Genomic DNA, 19,467 nt, shown 5'->3' on the forward strand with positions numbered 1-19,467 from the left:
CGGCGGCGGGGCGGCACCTACCCCGGGTCGTTGGGCAGCTCGGCGGGGCTGGCCGCGTCCTGGCTCTGGGTGTCCATGGTGGGCGCCGGCGGCGGCGGTGCACTACGACTACGAGCGGCGGCGCGGCGGGGACGGCTCCCGGAGTCGCTCACTTCACTACCGACTACCGGCACGAGACTGGCGCGGCGCGGCGCACCCCTCCACGCAGTCGGCGCCCCCCGCCCCGCGCGCCCCGCACGCCCCGCGCCGCCCGCGCCGCGCATCGATTCATTCACTCCGTACACAATTATTCATAGGAGTGTGCACGACGGGCTCGCGCGCGCGGCTCCACCACGTGAGCGCGGGCACGTGCTGCGCGCGCCCCGCCCGGCGCCGCACGCCCACCGCGCCGCCGCCGCCGCCGCCGCCGCCCGCCGGCTCCTCCCGCCACCAACAACTTCCTACTGTCAAATTAAACACTTCCCAACTTTGATGAAACTCCAACTTTATCATTAATTTAAATCACCTAAATTGTGCAATTAATATTTCTCTAATAAAACACATTCAAAGATAAATAATAATAGTTTCATAATTAGGTCGGTGATTTACTTACCTACGTCAAGGCAGGCAAACTGTAAAACTTTGATTCGCAGCAAAGTTTCGGAGCGGAGGTCCGTAGGCGGCGCGTGACGTCACAGTCGCGTAGCCCGCGTGCTACGAGAGCGCTACGAGAGCGCTCGTAGCCAGCGGGGCGCACAAATTGACAAAATATTTTGCGATACTAAAAATGCTACGAAATCTCGTAATCTCATCTCATAGCTCTCAAAGCCGCTATAACTGAAACAATTATCATAGTAACTATTATTTATCTACATTGCAGTTGGTAGAGTAGACACATTTATTATTTTATGAGTAAACTAACAAATAGAATAGAATAGAATAGAATACTACTTTATTGACTTAAAAAAAACAATTTACACAAATAACAATTTACAATATAACGCAATAGGCGGCCTTATCGCTAAAAGCGATCTCTTCCAGGCAACCTTTGGGTGGAGGAGAGACTTAAAGAATAAATACTTAGGTATCAATTAAAGTTAGATGTAAGATTAAAATGTTACGCCTTTTCACTGTACCTATTAATAAGAAAAGCTTAACTGAACGCTTGCAGTTCAATCTTAACCTTTGCGACGTACGAATTAAGAAAGACTGGCCTACCTCTGTCTTCAGGCCGGATAGTTTTACGATTGAGATAGGTGAAGATGTAATTTAAATTACGTAACTAAGTACATTAAGAAGTATTCTATTCTATTCTACATATACTCATAGGAGATGTGATCTGATTTAATTACCCATATTCGCTTTAGAACATTTAAAGTATATATACAGTTTCAAAATTTAAAATAAAGATTTTAAGTAAGTCACATTTTAAAATTAAAAAAACTGTATTTTTAGCATCGGAGACTGAAACTGAAATAAAACTAGGTACAACACTAGAGGTACATCAGTGACTGCGGAAGACACAACTACCCACATTAAAGTTCGCAGCGACTTAATGGAGTTTAACGCCGACACTGCGATTTAAAGAGTTCCCTTGATGCCGCTGCATAACGTCGGATTCTACATTCGTTTGTGTTAGATTGAGTAAACGAAACTTAGTAGGTACTTTGTACTACTTATGAATATATATACCCTCCAAATTCATAGAGCTTTTTGACACTTTACAATAGGATAATAAAATTGACGTATCATATACGAATTTCAGCTTTTTGACAGACGTAAAGAGTCGAAACTCGTGTGTTTCAAAGTAAATTTTAACCTTGTCGTAAATTTAAAATACAGTCTATGAATTTGAGGGTTAGGCTCTATCTCACTGTATTAAAGTTCGTTCGTCGAATTAAAGAGTGACCCCCGTGTACCATTTCTTCGTCGTAGGAACACGTTGTACAAGTGTAAAAAAGGCCAAAGATTGTTGGTTAGGTAGGTAGGTACGGTCATGTGCAGAGAAACCTGACCCCCCTCTCATAGTAACAATGGTTCTGAGAGGGGTCGGATTTCTCTGCCTTATACGTACATGACTTTTCAATAGGAAGGTACATATCAATGAATTTTTAGGATATTAAACTGTAAAAGATGTATAAAGAGCGGGTTTCTATTATTTCAATACTTAGTATGTATCAGACGTGGTAAATGCACGGACTACCTGTACATACACTAACATTAATTAATCAAGCTAGAGCCCGTAGTCTGGTCCAGGAATAGAACCTCAACCCCGCTCCTAGGAAGACCGCGTGGGTAGCATTTTGCCCCAATTTCAATCTGTGCCGATCAATAGTTAAAACTAAAAATAATTCAATATTTTTACCCTGAGTCTGCAGACTACAAAGGCTGGCTGCCGCTAAATGCTTTTGCAGGTTCAGATCGATGATTGGGAAACATTCTAGCACAGTTAGCTTAGCTTTATATAGGTTACCTAGAGACATATTATTTATAATTTTTTACTCCTAAAATACAGGCCTAGTCCTTGCTCCTTACTATGGTAAACATGATAAATTAAGCTTCTGTATGGAACTTATCCTTTAAATCAGCATCATTCTTGGGTCAGTTAGTATAGACTAAACTTAATTGATTACTCTCATCAAAAACGATTATTACACATATATTTTTAATAGCGGAATCCAAAAGGTAGCGGCATAACAGTAAAAACAGTTATTTTCTTATAGAAACTTAGTCTCATGACTTTGTAGTTTCTATTATACGGACCGTACGGAACCCTTAGCGCGCGAGTCCGAAATGCACTTGGACGATTTTTTTGTAGGGCTACAACACATGTTTATAAATAAAAGATTAACTGATATGTTATGTAAACACGGATTTATTCACTTTTACATTAAATCAAAGATCACCCCACATATGTGATGGGTAGGTAGGCATTAATATTATGGCATCTTTATTTCAAGCTTTTGCGATGTCTTTAGGCCTGTGGGCGTACAGGTTCATACACTAATAGATACATAAAATATTTCCATGTTTATTCCATACCGTATAGGTATTTTATGCGACAAGTTTATTAATAGCAATAACCGATAATATGTTTTTAATATTCCTGTAGGGTAGGAATGGTCAGCTATCATCACGGGCGTAAAGACATCTTACTTGCTTTTATGTAAGAACATCTGCCAAATATAACTAGTAAGCGTATCTCAGATGGCATATTTATGTTTAGTTTATTCATATCATAAGTAAGTATACACTTATACCTCGGGCACTATTGTCGGCTGTTATTTTCAATACGATCCATCAATAAGATTAACACTCTCGCTTTCCCCTATTGATAACATCAACAATACTTTCTATTGGTTACAAGCTTAGTTTCTTTACGCTAGCACTAGATATATTAAACAGATATGAACTTCATAAGCATACGTAGCTCTCAATAGTGCTTGAGCTAATATCAGTCGAACATATAATAAATAAGTTAATTTACCAACGAGACACAACCAATTCATCTTGGAACATTATATACTGGAATAATAATATAATTAACAATTAATTTTAGGTTATTTGGAAAGAGTTTCACCACATAAGATAGGCATGGATAATATCGACGTTGTTCTAAAACTATGTTCATAATTCATTATGATCACACTGAATATATTATAGATATTTTGTGTGCAAGTATTTAAATCGTAACTTGATTTGGCAAATATATATATACGAAATAAATACTTTCCAAATCATAAGTAAGAAATGAGAGATTTAATTTTTAAACCTGATTAAAATCAAGCATAAACAAATTCCGGGTATTCAAATATAATTTTACTATACTTTAAGAAGGTACCTTCAGTAAATACATATGTGGTATGAACATAATAACATCTTACAGTATTACTCGAAGATATGATTACGAATTCACTACTATTATTAAAATATATGCTAATAACTGTAACTGTAACAAATATAATTATCAGTCGGTGTCAAACAATACTAACTTTATTAATTACTTATAAACTTGAGGGTCTTTGTTCATATTTTTCACAACTCTGAAATTCTAGCGACTACGTTACAGATTAGAGATAATTTCGGTTTATTACTAACACATTTCTATTGCTAATATTAAATTCTAATATTTTTTTATTTCTTTCCGATATATTTTTTCACAACACACATAATTGTAGGTACGGTACATGATTATTAAAGGGGAATATAATTTATAGTCTGTTTTTTTTATTACTAGGCATAGTGAGATTAGTGAGACGAATTAGGTACAATAAGTAGATTTTAAATCCGGTAGGTACATAACTACACTAAAACTAATATATCAACCTATAAAGTATCGAAATATTAAATAATGATATAAAAAGTTAAACGGGGACCAGTAATGTTTTAATCTGTAATTTGTAATAATCAGGTCACAAAAATATTTTCACAGCCGTAAGCGAAACTAAAACATCAACACATTTAAAGCTAAGCGATAACATCAAAATACAAGCCATAGCCAAAATAATACATACAAAAAAATAAAAAACTATTTAAGTCGGTACGTATACAAAAAATAAATAAAGTTCCTAGTAAAGCGATTTTTTTTCTTAAACCGATCAAACGCGTTAACGATTAATTGCACAAAAGCTTGCTAAACGCAAAAATTAACAAAAACAGAAACAAAAAGGCGCCGATGCAAAAGCAACGTTCGATCGAAAAAACACAAATAAATATTGCCACAAGCGCATTGCACACAATCAACAAAAAACATAAGCATATTTTATAACATTACATTCACTCACTAACAAAACAATTGTATTAATATAAGATTAAAACCTACGCACTACGAAACGAAATGTTTGCTCCAATTTATAGATCAACCGTATCAATTTAATTGAATAAAAAGATTTTTTTTTAAATTTAACGTTTTATGATTTGACATGAATTTCACCCAATATGGAAAGCTTCTACGAACATATCACATAGCTAGCATAAAACGAAGTCTGCATCTAAGTATGCTTAGGTCTTTAAAACTACACAACGGATTTTGTTGCGATGTTTTTAATACTTAGGGTGATATAGGAATATATATATAGTAGGTTTATATTTATGTACTTTTTATCCCAGAATTCCCACGGAAAACATTTTATGGCGAAGCGAAGCTCGCAGTAAAAACTATTTATAAATAAATTATATATTTTTGCTTTAAATTAATGTATCAGTAGCTAGCCATTTAAGCTGGCCTTTAAAGTTTTCCCTGGGTTAATTCATCGTACATTCCGTACTACCCAATCCCGTTTTTTTAGATATTTTATATGATATTGCGATATTAATTAAATCTATTGATATGTTCTTTAATATTGCAGAACATTTTTGAATACCTAGATTATTTGCATTCATTACGCGCACGTAATTAATATTTTTCGCGAGCTTTGACATAAAAAGTTCTCCCGTGGGAAATGCGGGAAAGTAGTTCTTATATTATATTCTTCCTGCATAGCATACATTTCATGAAAACGGTTTGAACGTAAAATATTATGCATGTCATCACAGTATCAAACTATCGTACTAAAACTTAATACTTAAAATGAATTATCCGACCGCTAAATGTCAACTAATCTATACCTCTTATGATAACTATTATGGCAGTACACATATCATACACTCTAAACTTCCTAAATATAACACAACCTTTTAATATACTTTACCGAAACAGAGAAACGTCACAAAAATATATACTTAATCATATTTTTCTCATATAACGGACGAAAAACATTTGCACATTAGTCATTCATAGAAAACAGTTTAAAGTACTTACATTTACCTAAAAAACTTAATACTTTTCTTTGGGTACATAGAGCCAGTTTTTATTTTTATTTTGCAAGTTGATACTATAAATTCCATCAATTTTGGAGCAAACAAATTTAAAATTAATGCTGTCAAAATATATGTTTCCTAGTAGACCTATTACTTAAAAAATATTAACCAAAAAATATGTACCTATAATAATATGATAAAATGGAAAGATATAATCACAGAGCTTTGAGATTAAAGACTTAACATAATGTGTAAGTATATTATGTAAGTAATAGATTTAAGAGGTATTTGCTCACCTGATGTAAGTACTCACTAGCTTGTATAAGTATAAGCAGGTACCAAATGAAATAATTAAAACTAGTTGCTCACTGACTTATAATTAATCCCTAACGATTAGAACATTGTCATAGAGATTCAATAAATTGATCATAAAATATATAGTTAGTTTAAGTTTATACGAATAATGTGGAACTTTATGTTATTTAGATGGTAATTCATCAAGTTTTATGTAAGATAAGTTTTTATCGTTATTGAAAACATGTGACTCTCGTGAGCTTAATATTATGATAAAAATACACTTTACATGGGAAATAACATAATAACTATAGGTATTACCCGTAATATGAGAAAAGAGCGTCGATCTTTGTACTAAGACGAAGGAAAGAGAATATCACGAACTACTACCACAACTAATATTGAGATCAAAGATAGATTAATAGTATATTCTAACAATGAGATTTGGCACATTCTACCCTTTACTATGTGAAGGTTATATAGGTACTATACCATCGGACAGCCGGTGGGGTTTAGACTGCATCGTAATGAGTCTTAGGGGTGGCATGTTTTAGTTACACACTCGTAACTTTGATGGCCCAACTTAAGTCGCTACCAATCAGTCATTCATCGTTGTATATTTGCGGCTGCGGTGAAGGCCAAATGGAATATTTATTGCTTAATTCTTCTTCAACTGAGGAACATCCACATTGGAGGTGAGTAAAGCCGACAAAGTCGCGTGGGTCGCGCTTAGCGTGCTTGTCGTAGGACTCACCACATTAGTGGCATTAGTTGCATTACCATTGTTGATGGTAATAGTGCCATTATTGCCCGTACTCACAATAGTAACATTAGGCGGCGGAGTGACACCGTTAGCGAACCCAGTCGACAAAACCTTTTGCGTGTTATGCATCATGAAAGACTTAGTAGCGCCGGAGCTGCCTAGAGTTAATACCTTTTTGAGCATAACGGAAGAGTTGCAGGCGTTGTCGATCATGTCTTTGGTTGTGGCGATGGTGTCGAAGTCGTTTGGTTTGGCAGGAGTGGTGTGTATGACGGGGCGTACCGTGGTGACGCTGTAGGTGACCCCGGCGGTCGCGAGGGTGGTTCTATTGAGCAGGTTGCGTGAGACGATGGCGTTGTGTAGTATGTTCCCGGTGGGGAATGACTTGGAGGTGACGTTGAGGTACTGCGCGCCGCCGAGCCCGCGGTTGAAGCCGATGATGCTGGCCGTGCCTTGCGACATCACTGTGCTGAAGGTTCCGGATTTCGTGTTGATCGGTATACTGGAATAAGGAAAATATTTATTCGATATTTTTTTGCACTTTTACGTTTGCAACAAAACGCTATAGTATGATTTTGTGTAATGCTTGGGAGACTATGAGTGATATCTAGGTTATTCTAACTTGACATATTCCTCACTATTTATAATAAGCGGTCCAAATCCAGTAATTATTTGATCACACACTTAATTCTTATTAGAGCGGGCCCCCATTGGTGCGTTTAGCCGTCGTCATCGCTGCCAAAATATATTTTTTATAACGCGCAACGCACCAATCGGCCCTCACCCTTACGCCATCTATTCTCACACCACCACAACCACACTCACCCGCGTATCATCTGCTGCGTGGTCCCCGGTATGCTCTGTATGGTCACAGTGGCTTGCGGCAGATGGTGCACGGTCCTGCCCTGCGGCGCACTATAGTAGTGGACCGTACTGCCTGTGATACGCGGAGGGGCCAAGTGAGCCACCGGCACGCTGTGGATCATGCCGCTTGTGGTTGACGCTACGGTGATGCACTTGGTGGTTTGGTTGTCTGTGAACTGGAGTAGGGGGTTAGGTTAGCGGGGTTTTCGGGTTTATTGGTGCTAATGAGATAAGTAAGACAATAACGCTATGATAGACAGATATGAGGGACATTGTTGTTGAAAGGTTAGCATAACAAGGTACACAAGCAGTGACAAAATGTGTATGTTGCGCTTAGTTGTGGCAATAATGGTAAATTTTTTGTGACTACTATGTCGACAATTTAATACGAAAAATTAAGTTCTAGATTTTTAACAACTTACGTTATTAGCGTTCAGCGTAGATCCCAAGTCAAATTCATCCCCAACAAGGGTAAGCGTATCGGGATTAGCCCCTGTTAACTTCTCAATAGTTTTCCTGGCATCAGCATCACTCTCAATATTCCCCAAATTTCTGCTGAGAAATTCTATATCAGCATCAAGTAACCCGTCAACTAAGTTGCTCTGTTCATCTTCAGTTTGCTTGCAGACAGACAGTGTATCATCATTCTCCAATTTTATATCTTCCTCCTTTAAATCTTCAATGTTTTCCACTTTAATGCTGTCTACATCCAAATCCTCAACTTTGATGCCATCTACTTTTATGTCATCTAAATCTTCTTCCTTGATCCCTTCAACTTTAATATCATCAATGTCAACTTTGATTCCATCCATTTTTATGTCGGCAAAGTCAGAATCATCCTTGTTGAAGGGCATGCCGGGAAGCACATCCGTGTAGTTATCAGGGTTAATACTGCTGATCATATCTGAGGCTGACACCGCATCATACTCATCATGCTCTGGCTCGGTCTTGATAATATTCTCCAGTTTTACATCATCTTGTTGCACAAGGCCGTTAGTGGTTTGGGGACTAGACGGGTTGCTTATTTCACCGCTAAGAACTCTCTTCATTACATAAGTCTTGATTTTCTTGAGCATAAACATAGGAACTTTAAAGCCTGTTAGTTCTCCGAGCATTGGTAGAGAACTGTGGCGGTAGGCCTCGCTTGTAGCCAACTCCTCAATGTCTTCTAATACCTGTAATAAGAATAAAAATTAGATTAAAATAAGAAAAGATTAGTTCATATAATGATACTATTGAATTTGAATCATTCCTATAAAGTAGCTTATCCTAATCCTATCTATCCTAACTAATATTATAAATGCGAAAGTAACTGTGTCTGTCTGTCTGTCTGTCTGTTACTCTTTCACGCCAAAACTACTGAACGGATTTGAATGAAATTTGGTATACATATGGTCTAGACCCTGAGAAAGAACATAGGCTACTTTTTATCCCGGAATTCCCACGGTAAAACTTTTTAAGGCGAAGCGAAGCTCGCGGGAACAGCTAGTAAATTATACAATTTTGAATTACGTAGGAATTATGACTTTTATCTGTTTTACACAAATTTCAAAGAACTACATGTATGTTAGGCGGTTCACACACTTCACCGCCTCACCGCGCGGATTGGGGTTTTCTCATAGTAAATTTCCACGCGGTGATGCGGCGGCAGTGTGTGCGGGTAATCGGTTTTTCTATATAAACTGACATTTTTGCTTACAATGATAATCCGCAAACCGCGGTGTGGCGTTGCGCGGACAAGTGTGTGATCCGCCTTACTGTCATACCAACACCACACAGGCGGTTAAACCTATTTATAATGTATAACAAAATGCATACCATAATGTAGGTCTTCCCGCCCACAGCGTTGACGAGGTTGTGGCTGGCGATCCACTCCTTGTCGGAGCTGTCGGCCGGGTAGCGCAGCAGGCCCGCGTGCCTCGTGTAGAGACGGCCGCGCGAGTTGCCCAGACCGAGGACCTGGATGTTCAAAGAGATTCACTTGTAATTACCTGTTAAATGTTACTAGACAACTATGAGTACAACTGTACTTAATATTATAAAGAGCCCATCATAACCATGCGCTTATAAATTCAAAACACATAAGCCATTGGAGCATTGCCAGGTGTGCTGGCAGGATTGTTGGAGATATCACATAAAACTCAACATCCAATTAAATATCAGTAAGTATTCAGTATGTATGGTGCTTGAAAGATAAAATATCGAAGTTATTTATTGACCATAAATCTTACTTTGTGTGCATGGGACCCCATGATAAATAGTGTTTCTTGTGTGAGTCGCGCCGGGTTCCATTTCTCAGGGTCCCTGAATGGGGGCAGCGGGGACTGGGTGGCGAGCTCTGATCCTTCCTCTTGCTTTATTTTCTTACGCTTACTGGCGCCGTCAGAATCGTCTGCTTCTTTACGCTTGTTCAATGCACTCTGTAACTAAAGACAGAGACAGTCATATTTGTGTTCTGTTGAATCCAAATTCAACAGAACAACATTGTTTTAAAATACTTTATTAACAACAAGATAAAAGTAGAAGGTAATTGTTATTGTTCTACTTAGCGTGTCAGTGACAAACACTAGATTCTGTCTAGCATATCACCATGGTGAACGGATTAACCAGTCTGTGTAGCCTCATTTGCTGACTTCCCAGGGTTGCTTTTATGTCTGTAGCTGAAGAATCTAAAATCAACCCATATTCAGAATACCTACCATCCAACAACCCATACCATACCATATAACAACCTCTTTGTCATGTATTTTTGTACACTAATTTTACATTTACTCACTTGTTTGCCAAACTTCGTGTCGGCACTTGTTTCGTCTGTGCCGTCAAATGGGGACTGTGCAATGCGCGGCGGCGTGGAGTACAGGAGACGAGTCGCGTCCAGCATGGCTCGACAGACGGCACGCACCTAGAACAGATGTTATTATTTTTAGATCTTACTTTTTTTTTAAATTATTTCATAGAGAACTTGGTACGCTAAGGCCACCTTGGACTACTTATGGTGAATTTCCTCCCCTCCTAAAAAAGTGCCTTTGTAAAATATTATTATTATTATTATATTAAATAATACATTTTTTAGTCAGAGGTGACTTGCAGATGGCTGGGTGTCACCTCTGATTACTGAATACATAAATTTTATGAATGAAACAATATTTAATGTTTCTAGTTTCTTTCAATTTCATCTCACAGTGTTTCTAGATGGCTAAAAGTACATGATTATACTATGTAATGTATCAGGGATTCAGCTGGCATACCAGGTAGGTTAAGGCACAAATTAGTAAGGTAGTTTGGTTTTTATGATCAATAGATTAGATGCTCATGTTCCTGTAAATTTTACATTACCTGATCCTCACTGACTGACTCCTCCCCAAGATTCAATCGAATGTTGTTAACAGCAGGGACAAAGAATTTCTGAAAAGAGAAAGAAAAATAATTTAGTCATCACTAACTCTAAGACCAGATCGCCACAATAGATAGATGTTAAAAATTACTAAAAGCTAGAGCTTTTTGGGATACACCTATCTCCTGTAGTGAATGGATAATCATCAATGAATTTAACATGATTCAGCTTTCAATTCAGGGGTTATCCTCAACCACACCACATAACTCCCTGTACTCTAATTGGTTACATACCTCTAAATACTTCTTGATGACTTGATCAATTTCACGAGTGACAGCAGATTGGATAGTCTGGCGCAACATGTCCAAGGACTTGTTGGCACTTGCTCGGAACTCGGCGATGGGTCGGGAATGAGGCTGCACGGGCCCTGGCAGACTAAACCGGCGGTGCATTGCTGCCAGTGTGTTTATAGCTAGCTGCCTTGTGACTTGCTGCTTCTGGAATGATGTTATGGTCATTTAACAAAACAAATTGTATTTTGTTTCTGTTGTGCTAGTAACACATACTGATTTCCTCAACAGCAATATGCAGGTGTGTCATGGAACAAAATATAAAAATTTAGTATGGATTACAAATCTTATTTGAATTAATTTACATAAAATTCTGCATGCAGTACTACAACTTCAAGTTCAGTAACAGATCAGTGTGAAGATTCCTCAAAGTAATAAGTTTTTTACATACCTCTTCCTGTATTGAATGCATAAACAGAAATAATTTAGAAAATTGAGTTTGGTAACAGGTACATACAAATTAGAAAGATACATTAGAATTTGACTTACAGCTTGGGCATTGCCAGCAGATGCAGGCCGTGCCGCCGGAGTCTTCGACGGAACTTGGAAGGTCCATGTAGTTGTTGCTGTGTCCTCCACCGATGTGCTTTGATGCGATGTATCAACATTGTTCCAGTTTTTCTGCACCACCATTTTCATCGTTAATTCCAGAATTTTTCCACAGATTTATGTTGAATTTAGACTTAAGTTTAATGCATCTTTATTAATTCAGCATAAAAAAGGAACACTTAATTCAGGAATTCAGATTTAAAGCAATTTATTTGTTGGATTAATTTAGTAACAAGATTTCATTTCGATTGCCATTTTTTTTCACTCACAGATTATTTTTATGAACAGTCCCATGAATATTAATAGCATCTGTGGTTCGAGAATCTGTGGCGTGCGAGAGCCTTCGGTAGCTGAGAAGTTGAAGTTGAAGGTTGATGCCTGCACTCGTACCGTTTTTTTTAGAAATGGGCGTACAAAAATGGTTTAGACGTTAGTTTACACCCGGAAAAATCCCAAATGGTGAGTTTTTTTTAAGTATCGCATATCGCATGGCGTCCCACGCTACGTTTGTCGTTTGGTGGTCTCCACTCGAGAACTTGTCCGCTGTCCGGCCTACTGCCATTTCAGCTTGCAGATTTTAAGAGCTCTATGAAAATATTAGTTACTCGTCCATCAGAGAAACACCAAGCATAAGTAGCTCTTTCCATTGCCCGCTGACCGGTTTTAAATCAGTGGAACAGTCCAACGTCGTTTCTGAACCATACGGCCTTTTTCAAGCATAACCGATTGGTCATGCTTGAAAAATGGCCGAAGCTTCCCGTACGTGTGCGCTGCGTGTGCGTTTTATGTTAGTGTAGCGCTATTTACTAACAAAGTCCTTTGTGTAGCGGTAGTAGCGGGAAAAATACACTGTGCGACTACTGCGAGTATAGTGTTCTGTGATTATGACATTTATGACGTGTCAACGTAATGTCAAAAGCAGCTGTCTACGCTACTATCAAATTCTTCTGTCAAAAATAAATAATTTTATTTTAGTTCAGCTTTAGTGGGTGGATGTCGTGTTGTGTAGCTTTAAATTAATATAAATTGTACCTTCCATTTCGTTATACACGTCTACACGTATCCATTTCAGCCAAACCAAATACTATCAGGTAAATATGAACTGTTTTATTTATTTTATCTTTAGTCGTAACCGGCAAAGAACGACAAGTGTTTTAAAATAGAAAATGCCATAGAAAGTAAAGAACAAGTTTTACCTCGAAGTAGATAGCGTGCAGGCCTCTTAGGTACTTATCCCGTCTTATTTTCAACTCGAGATATTACGTATTACAAATTATAGGCGAGGGTAGGCCTTGCAATATTCTTTTTCGTATGTGGGTATGCTAGCTAAAGAACTATGTAGGTAAATAGGATTCAAGTTAGGAATATTTCTAGATCTTGTAATGGGCTTGGACTTTGTACTTATTTGTTCTCATAAACCGGCTTCATTCCCACAAGGTGTTGTTAAATGTCATTTGTACCTAGCACCAGTGGTAGGTATCTAATTGAATATTTATAAGTACCAACTGACTAACCAACAAAGCAAACATTATATGCTAATGTAAGAAATCAAATTTAGTCATTTGGTAGCCTTCAATAGGGTGGAAGGTAAGGTTTATTAGTGTGAACTCATTGACTTTTGTTTCAATAGAATAAAATTCTACTGCATAATTGCTATTTCAAAGGTAGGTAGTTGCTGATATTTTCTACAAAATACAATACATATTTTATGGTTCACTGTAGATTTTTGAAACTTTTACTGAATATGTTTATCAAATCATACTCCAGATCCAATCTCAGAGCTGTATGAACTTCTGCATTGTCTCTTACGAAAGTGAATAATTAAATTTATAACTTATCATACCTAATAGCTTACTCAAAACTAGATTTATTATAAATGATTTCAATACTTACTAAATACTTTATGCCAAACCACAGGCAAACATATCTATTAAATCAAGAAAAATATATAATAATTACGATCCTTTAAACCAAATATTTTGTGCTTCATAAGCTGAATTTTAACTGTCCCATGAGGCAATGGCAAATTTGACTCCACCATCTAAACTCTAAACAAATACTTAAAAGATATTTGAGGAAATATAATTGAAATGCAATGAAAATCTATACCACATACCTAGGTACCTGCCTATACCATTTATAATTTGTATAAGAGTTAATTATGTACCCAGAAAGTTATACACATACATTACATTTAAAGTGACACCTGTAACAATTAACAGAATAAGATAACACTAACTTGAGATTGTGTTGTACACTAGCTATGATAACAAGAGATAAGTAATATGTATGGTAATCAGTATTTTCTATTAAATAATAGAAAAAATATGACTGTCATGTTTAAATATTTAAGGCCACATACAATGTTATATTAAACTTTAAAAAATCTGACATTCGACATATAACATTTAGCCCCTGTTCCACAATGTCTGGTTAGTCGCTACCTGTCGGATAAAATACATGCTGTCACTGTCTAAAAATAATAACAGAAAGTGACAGCATGTATTTTATCCGTCAGGTAGCCACTAACCAGACATTGTGGAACAGACCCTTAATAAATTTTGTAAATATAAAATTAATCACCTTACCATATTTTTGGTAACTACTATAAGTACATTTTTTTTAAATTAAATTAAATTAAGTATCTTTATTTCCAGAACATAGGTCCAATAAAAAATGCACATCACAAGTAACTTCTGTCCATATTTAACTGCTAGCTACAGACCTTGTATAATTGTGGCTCACAAACTTTTATAAAATATTGTACATACCTACTTTTAATTTTATGATATGATAAACCTAGATTCCAAATGGATGGTCTTAACGCAGCATAATCTATTCTAGTCAACACAACTTATCATGACAATGCATTACATATGAGATAAAGTTAATGATTCTGAGCAAAACACCATTCAGAGGTTATCAATACATTAAAAGAAATATCAAAGTATTTTATTGCTCTATAAAAACACTATCCTGATATAGTATGACCTCTTATCAGCACTTTATTTACTATTTAGTACACACCTTTGATTGAAAGTAACATTATTATCTAATTGATAAATTATAGACATATTTTATTTAGTATCTAAGTAACCTTATGCTTAATAGGTAGGTACAAATAGAAACCTATTTGATAAGGTACTTATTAAAATCGAATTCGGTATAGTTCACCACCTCAATTATAAATTTAAATTTATGTATGACACACCCCTGATTAGGCAATTTGTACTCTGCGGTCCTATGTCCAGGTCAACAAAGTAGAATAAATACATACTGACCATATTATAATTATGCCCCTGCCGAATAAGTCTCAGAGTAAGAGTCCCTGCCTACCTATACCTATGTACCTATGTACTTCGTACATACACAGAAAGAGACCGTTTTAGTATAGATACTGTACTATTACTGAAAATGTGATATTCACTATTAGATAAAATAACTGGTTTCATCTAGTTCAATGTGCTCTTTAGCCAACCTTGACCATGAGGTGACAGGAGGTCAATAACCATGTTATCACTTTGTTTATATAAGTTATACAGGTTTTGAATTTTTTGTAAGTACCTATGATTTTCGCTAATACATATTTTATGGAACTGTTAAATTAAGTACTTAGGGGAACCCGGGGTAAGACGGGGTCGCTAAGGGAAAATTAAAAAAACAACAGGTATTTATAACCACAACGTTACCAATTATTTATGGCTCATTAGGAACTTAATGACGAACACTTTGGCACAGCTTTTGCCAAAAAAGTAATCATTACAATTGACTTATTTTAAGAAATGTAAAAAATGGGAAATAAACCATCTTGCCCCGTGTACGGGGTAAGATGGGGTAAGTATACTATGTGGAGCACAAAACATACAAACAACACTTCTTCTGTGTTTTTATCGTCAACACCAGCACCTGCAGTGTGAGCCCAACGCCTGCACCTTTGACATCCGACCCAGTTTTCCTTAGATTTAAAGTAGGACTGTTGATATCCTCACAGCAGAGGTAGACACAGTTACCTTCGTTGTTATTCTTTTCGTAGGCAGTATCTTCTTTGTGTTTTTAGCTAACTTCCCTGTAGCCCTTTTAGAGCCCTTCTCCAATGTCAAATATCGGGTTGGAGAGAAAAAAAACTTCACCAAGCTTGATCCATACACCATCTTACCCCTCCAAAATTACCCCGTCTTGCCCCACGTTATATTTTTTATAAAAATAATTTATTTAAAAAAACCTTTAATGTTAAAGTTATTTTGCACATATCTAAACAAAGCGTACCAAACCTTAAATAAAAACACACAATTACCAAAAATGCCACTGTTTTACTTACTGAGTTGTGACGTTGTTTCTACCGGTTAAAAATAACATGGACACTACGCAAAAACAAACAATTGAGCTATCACAAAAAACGCACGCGCTCACACCTGCAGTCACTGGCGCACTAAAGGTCAATAATTTAAGCCTTTCTATTGGCTAATTACTCAGATTCCTAAGATGTATAGTTTTGCATATAAGTGGGTGGCCCCGTCTTACCCCGCGACCCCGTCTTACCCCGGGTTCCCCTAATCTACTTTAGTAATACAACTGATTGAGTTTTGAATAATACCTGATAAAGAAGCCAAAAATGATCATTAAAATCTTGAAATGATTTCACCTTGTAAGCTAAAAGAAAGGTAACCTTCCATGTGTTTATTCGAAATGCTTTTTGTTTTTATGTTGATATGGATAACATAAGAAAACAAGCTTTTCTTATCAAAATTGTTGTTGTCTTTACTAAGAATAATCTTATTGTTCATGACTAGTTTGCCACTGGACCATATTTAAGATATCACTCGGGGTATTTGACGCGACGCCTCGCATCTCAACTCATACCATTGGTACTAAACGACCTTCGCCTTTCCCTTTAGTAAAAATAATTCCCAGTAAAACTTGTTTTCAACGTTGTTTAACAAGTACCTACAATCAGCTTTATTAATAAAACTATTTTTAATCCTTTCCAGAAACATGTCGAAAATAAAGGCCGGACCCGTCGTCGACATCCTCGGGGATGAGATGACCCGGATCATCTGGGACCTGATCAAGGACAAGCTCATCCTCCCGTTCCTGGACATCGAGCTGCACACTTACGACCTGGGCATGGAGTACCGCGACCAGACCGACGACCAGGTCACCATCGACTGCGCCAACGCCATCAAGAAGTACAACGTCGGCATCAAGTGCGCCACCATCACCCCCGACGAGAAGCGAGTCGAGGAGTTCAAGCTCAAGAAGATGTGGAAGAGCCCCAACGGCACCATCCGGAACATCCTCGGCGGCACCGTGTTCCGCGAGGCCATCATCTGCAAGAACATCCCGCGGCTCGTCACCGGCTGGGAGAAGCCCATCATCATCGGCCGGCACGCACACGCCGACCAGTACAAGGCCGTCGACTACGTGGTGCCCGGCGAGGGCAAGCTCGAGCTCATCTGGACCCCGCCCAAGGGGGAGCCCATCAAGGAGGTCATCCACGACTTCAAGGGCCCCGGCGTCGCGCTCGGCATGTTCAACACTGATGCTTCCATCATCGACTTCGCCCACTCTTCATTCAAGTTTGCGCTGGACAGGAAGTACCCGCTGTACCTGAGCACCAAGAACACCATCCTGAAGAAGTACGACGGCCGCTTCAAAGACATTTTCCAGGAGATCTACGAGAAGGAGTACCGCGCGGCGTACGAGGCGGCCGGCATCTGGTACGAGCACCGGCTCATCGACGACATGGTGGCGTACGCGATGAAGTCGGAGGGCGGGTTCGTGTGGGCCTGCAAGAACTACGACGGCGACGTGCAGTCGGACTCGGTGGCGCAGGGCTACGGCTCGCTGGGGCTCATGACGTCGGTGCTCATCTGCCCGGACGGCAAGACGGTGGAGGCGGAGGCGGCGCACGGCACGGTCACGCGCCACTACCGCTTCTACCAGCAGGGCAAGGAGACCTCCACCAACCCGATCGCTTCCATCTTCGCGTGGACGCGTGGTCTGCTACACCGCGCTAAGCTCGACAACAACGCCGAGCTAAAGACCTTCGCGGAGGCGCTGGAGGCCGTCTGCATCGAGACCATCGAGTCCGGGGTCATGACCAAGGACTTGGCCATCTGCATCAAGGGCATGAACAACGTGAAGCGCGACGACTACTTCGAGACCTTCGCCTTCATGGATAAACTGGCCGAAAATCTCAAAAAGAAGCTGGGCAAGAGCAGCAACCTCTAAGTTACCACGCCTTAATAGTTTTATAATGCCTATCTTGTATGTAACGTGCAATTAAGCGTATTGTATAATCAATTTCAGTATATTCGTCACAAAATGGATCGAGGGTATTATTTAAGCATTTACTTATTTATTCTTATATTTTAAATATATTTTAATATATTTCTCAATTTATGTAGAAAAATCTTTTTTATTTTTCCCCATTATTGCAAAGGACACTTAGCTTTAGGTAGGTAATACGACTAATACGTGAACAGATAAACAAACAATATGAAAATAACGGACAGACGTATTTTATCACTGATATCATAACACTTTGACCTTAGCTAATCCTTACTACTCCCACTTATGAAATCTGCTTACGTTTGTAGTACATACATACATAAAAATTTCACAATAGGACTTCAGGATGTAACCTTATAATATAAATTATCATCATCAGATCTGGTCTCAGATGCCTTATCAAATCATTACGTTAAAATGTGTCTCCAAGACAGTGAAGACTTCTATTAGGTACCTAAGTAGTCCGACTGTGCTACGACTCCAACACATTTTATTGTTTTGATATCATGGATGTCGCTAGTCGTTTTAATGCTACTTTGGAAGTAATAAGTAAGTAACATGGTAAGTACTTATTAGGTACTTCCATGAAAGCTAACTCCTAACCCTATGGTTGGTCTGTTTTTGCTACGCCTTCGACCTCACGGAATTATTTTTATAAGACAAAGGACCTTTTTCTAAAAGGTTTACTATCGGGATAAAAAGTACCTACAGTGCGACAAACTTATCTGTTCCGGTGACAGCTCACATAAATATCTAATATTTCCTAATTCTATAAAATTTTAAGTTTACTCGTATTGTTAATTCGCTATTCCAGTGTTAATAAACCTATCTAATCTTTTACAATATACAATTCATTAGTAAGTAATGAGATATGGATCAATTTAGTTCCCTCTCACCGGAACAGATAAGTTTGTCGCACTGTACATCATACTATCTGACAGTGTAGTGTGTGAGTGTTGCTGACATAGAGTAAAGAATGCGCCGAGGCGGCATATAGCGGCAGCTATTGGACTTTAGTGGCGGCGCGGACGCTACTGCTAAAGACCTAAGCATACCTACATAAGTACTAACATGCGTATGGATACAGACATACGCGAAAAGCATAATTACAGTATAATAAATATAGTAAGGTGGGATAAAACAGTCACATAAAATCTCTATGTCAAAAGGTTACATACTGTATAAAAGTTCTACGGTCGATATTGCAATAATGCAGCATTCGCACCACTAGGTGGCGGCACTTA

At 38.2% G+C, this 19,467-nt stretch overlaps 3 protein-coding genes across 10 annotated transcripts in view; 1 reads left to right on the forward strand and 2 right to left on the reverse strand.

Annotated features, from left to right (window-relative positions):
- LOC105385394 (RNA-binding protein Musashi homolog Rbp6) overlaps nucleotides 1–265 on the reverse strand; it is a 405,128-nt gene extending 404,863 nt beyond the window's left edge. For 2 of the 7 annotated variants that reach the window (XM_048623318.1, XM_048623317.1), the window contains exon 1: nucleotides 22–260. In XM_048623318.1, coding sequence (XP_048479275.1) covers nucleotides 22–77 — 56 coding nt within the window. In that variant the 5' untranslated portion in view covers nucleotides 78–260. Of the gene's footprint in view, nucleotides 1–21 lie in introns of all 7 variants that reach the window. The other 5 variants (XM_048623319.1, XM_038117979.2, XM_048623321.1 and 2 more) reach the window with 5 other exon arrangements.
- A 5,681-nt stretch (nucleotides 266–5,946) lies between these two features.
- Nucleotides 5,947–12,380, reverse strand: LOC119693694. Of its 2 annotated transcripts, XM_048623473.1 has the most exons (10): nucleotides 11,873–12,380; nucleotides 11,775–11,780; nucleotides 11,327–11,530; nucleotides 11,036–11,104; nucleotides 10,476–10,601; nucleotides 9,931–10,125; nucleotides 9,518–9,658; nucleotides 8,122–8,874; nucleotides 7,661–7,875; nucleotides 5,947–7,337 (listed from the first exon to the last, which is right to left on the reverse strand). In XM_048623473.1, the coding sequence occupies exons 1-10, from the start codon at nucleotides 12,020–12,022 to the stop codon at nucleotides 6,731–6,733; spliced, it is 2,466 nt and encodes an 821-aa protein (XP_048479430.1). In that variant the 5' UTR covers nucleotides 12,023–12,380; the 3' UTR covers nucleotides 5,947–6,730. The 2 variants fall into 2 exon arrangements, with proteins under 2 accessions (XP_048479430.1, XP_048479431.1); XM_048623474.1 differs by lacking the exon at nucleotides 11,775–11,780.
- A 486-nt stretch (nucleotides 12,381–12,866) lies between these two features.
- LOC105385377 (isocitrate dehydrogenase [NADP] cytoplasmic) lies at nucleotides 12,867–18,344 on the forward strand. The gene is made up of 2 exons (XM_038117924.2): nucleotides 12,867–13,023; nucleotides 16,921–18,344. The coding sequence occupies exon 2, from the start codon at nucleotides 16,925–16,927 to the stop codon at nucleotides 18,161–18,163; it is 1,239 nt and encodes a 412-aa protein (XP_037973852.1). The 5' UTR covers nucleotides 12,867–13,023; nucleotides 16,921–16,924; the 3' UTR covers nucleotides 18,164–18,344.
- The last annotated feature ends 1,123 nt before the right edge of the window (nucleotides 18,345–19,467 follow it).

The sequence above is a fragment of the Plutella xylostella genome, chromosome 10 (assembly GCF_932276165.1).
Source record: "Plutella xylostella chromosome 10, ilPluXylo3.1, whole genome shotgun sequence".
NCBI classification, from domain to species: domain Eukaryota; kingdom Metazoa; phylum Arthropoda; class Insecta; order Lepidoptera; family Plutellidae; genus Plutella; species Plutella xylostella.

Bases quoted from the DNA above. Each gene is read 5' to 3' on its own strand.
- LOC119693694 (XM_048623473.1), bottom strand. From the start codon at position 12,022: ATGAAAATGGTGGTGCAGAAAAACTGGAACAATGTTGATACATCGCAT. The intron at 10,126-10,475 runs GTGAGTAAATGT...CTCTGTCTTTAG, and splicing joins ACACGAAGTTTGGCAAACAA to TTACAGAGTGCATTGAACAA. The intron at 8,875-9,517 runs GTATGCATTTTG...TTCTTATTACAG, and splicing joins GCGGGAAGACCTACATTATG to GTATTAGAAGACATTGAGGA.
- LOC105385377 (XM_038117924.2), top strand. From the start codon at position 16,925: ATGTCGAAAATAAAGGCCGGACCCGTCGTCGACATCCTCGGGGATGAG.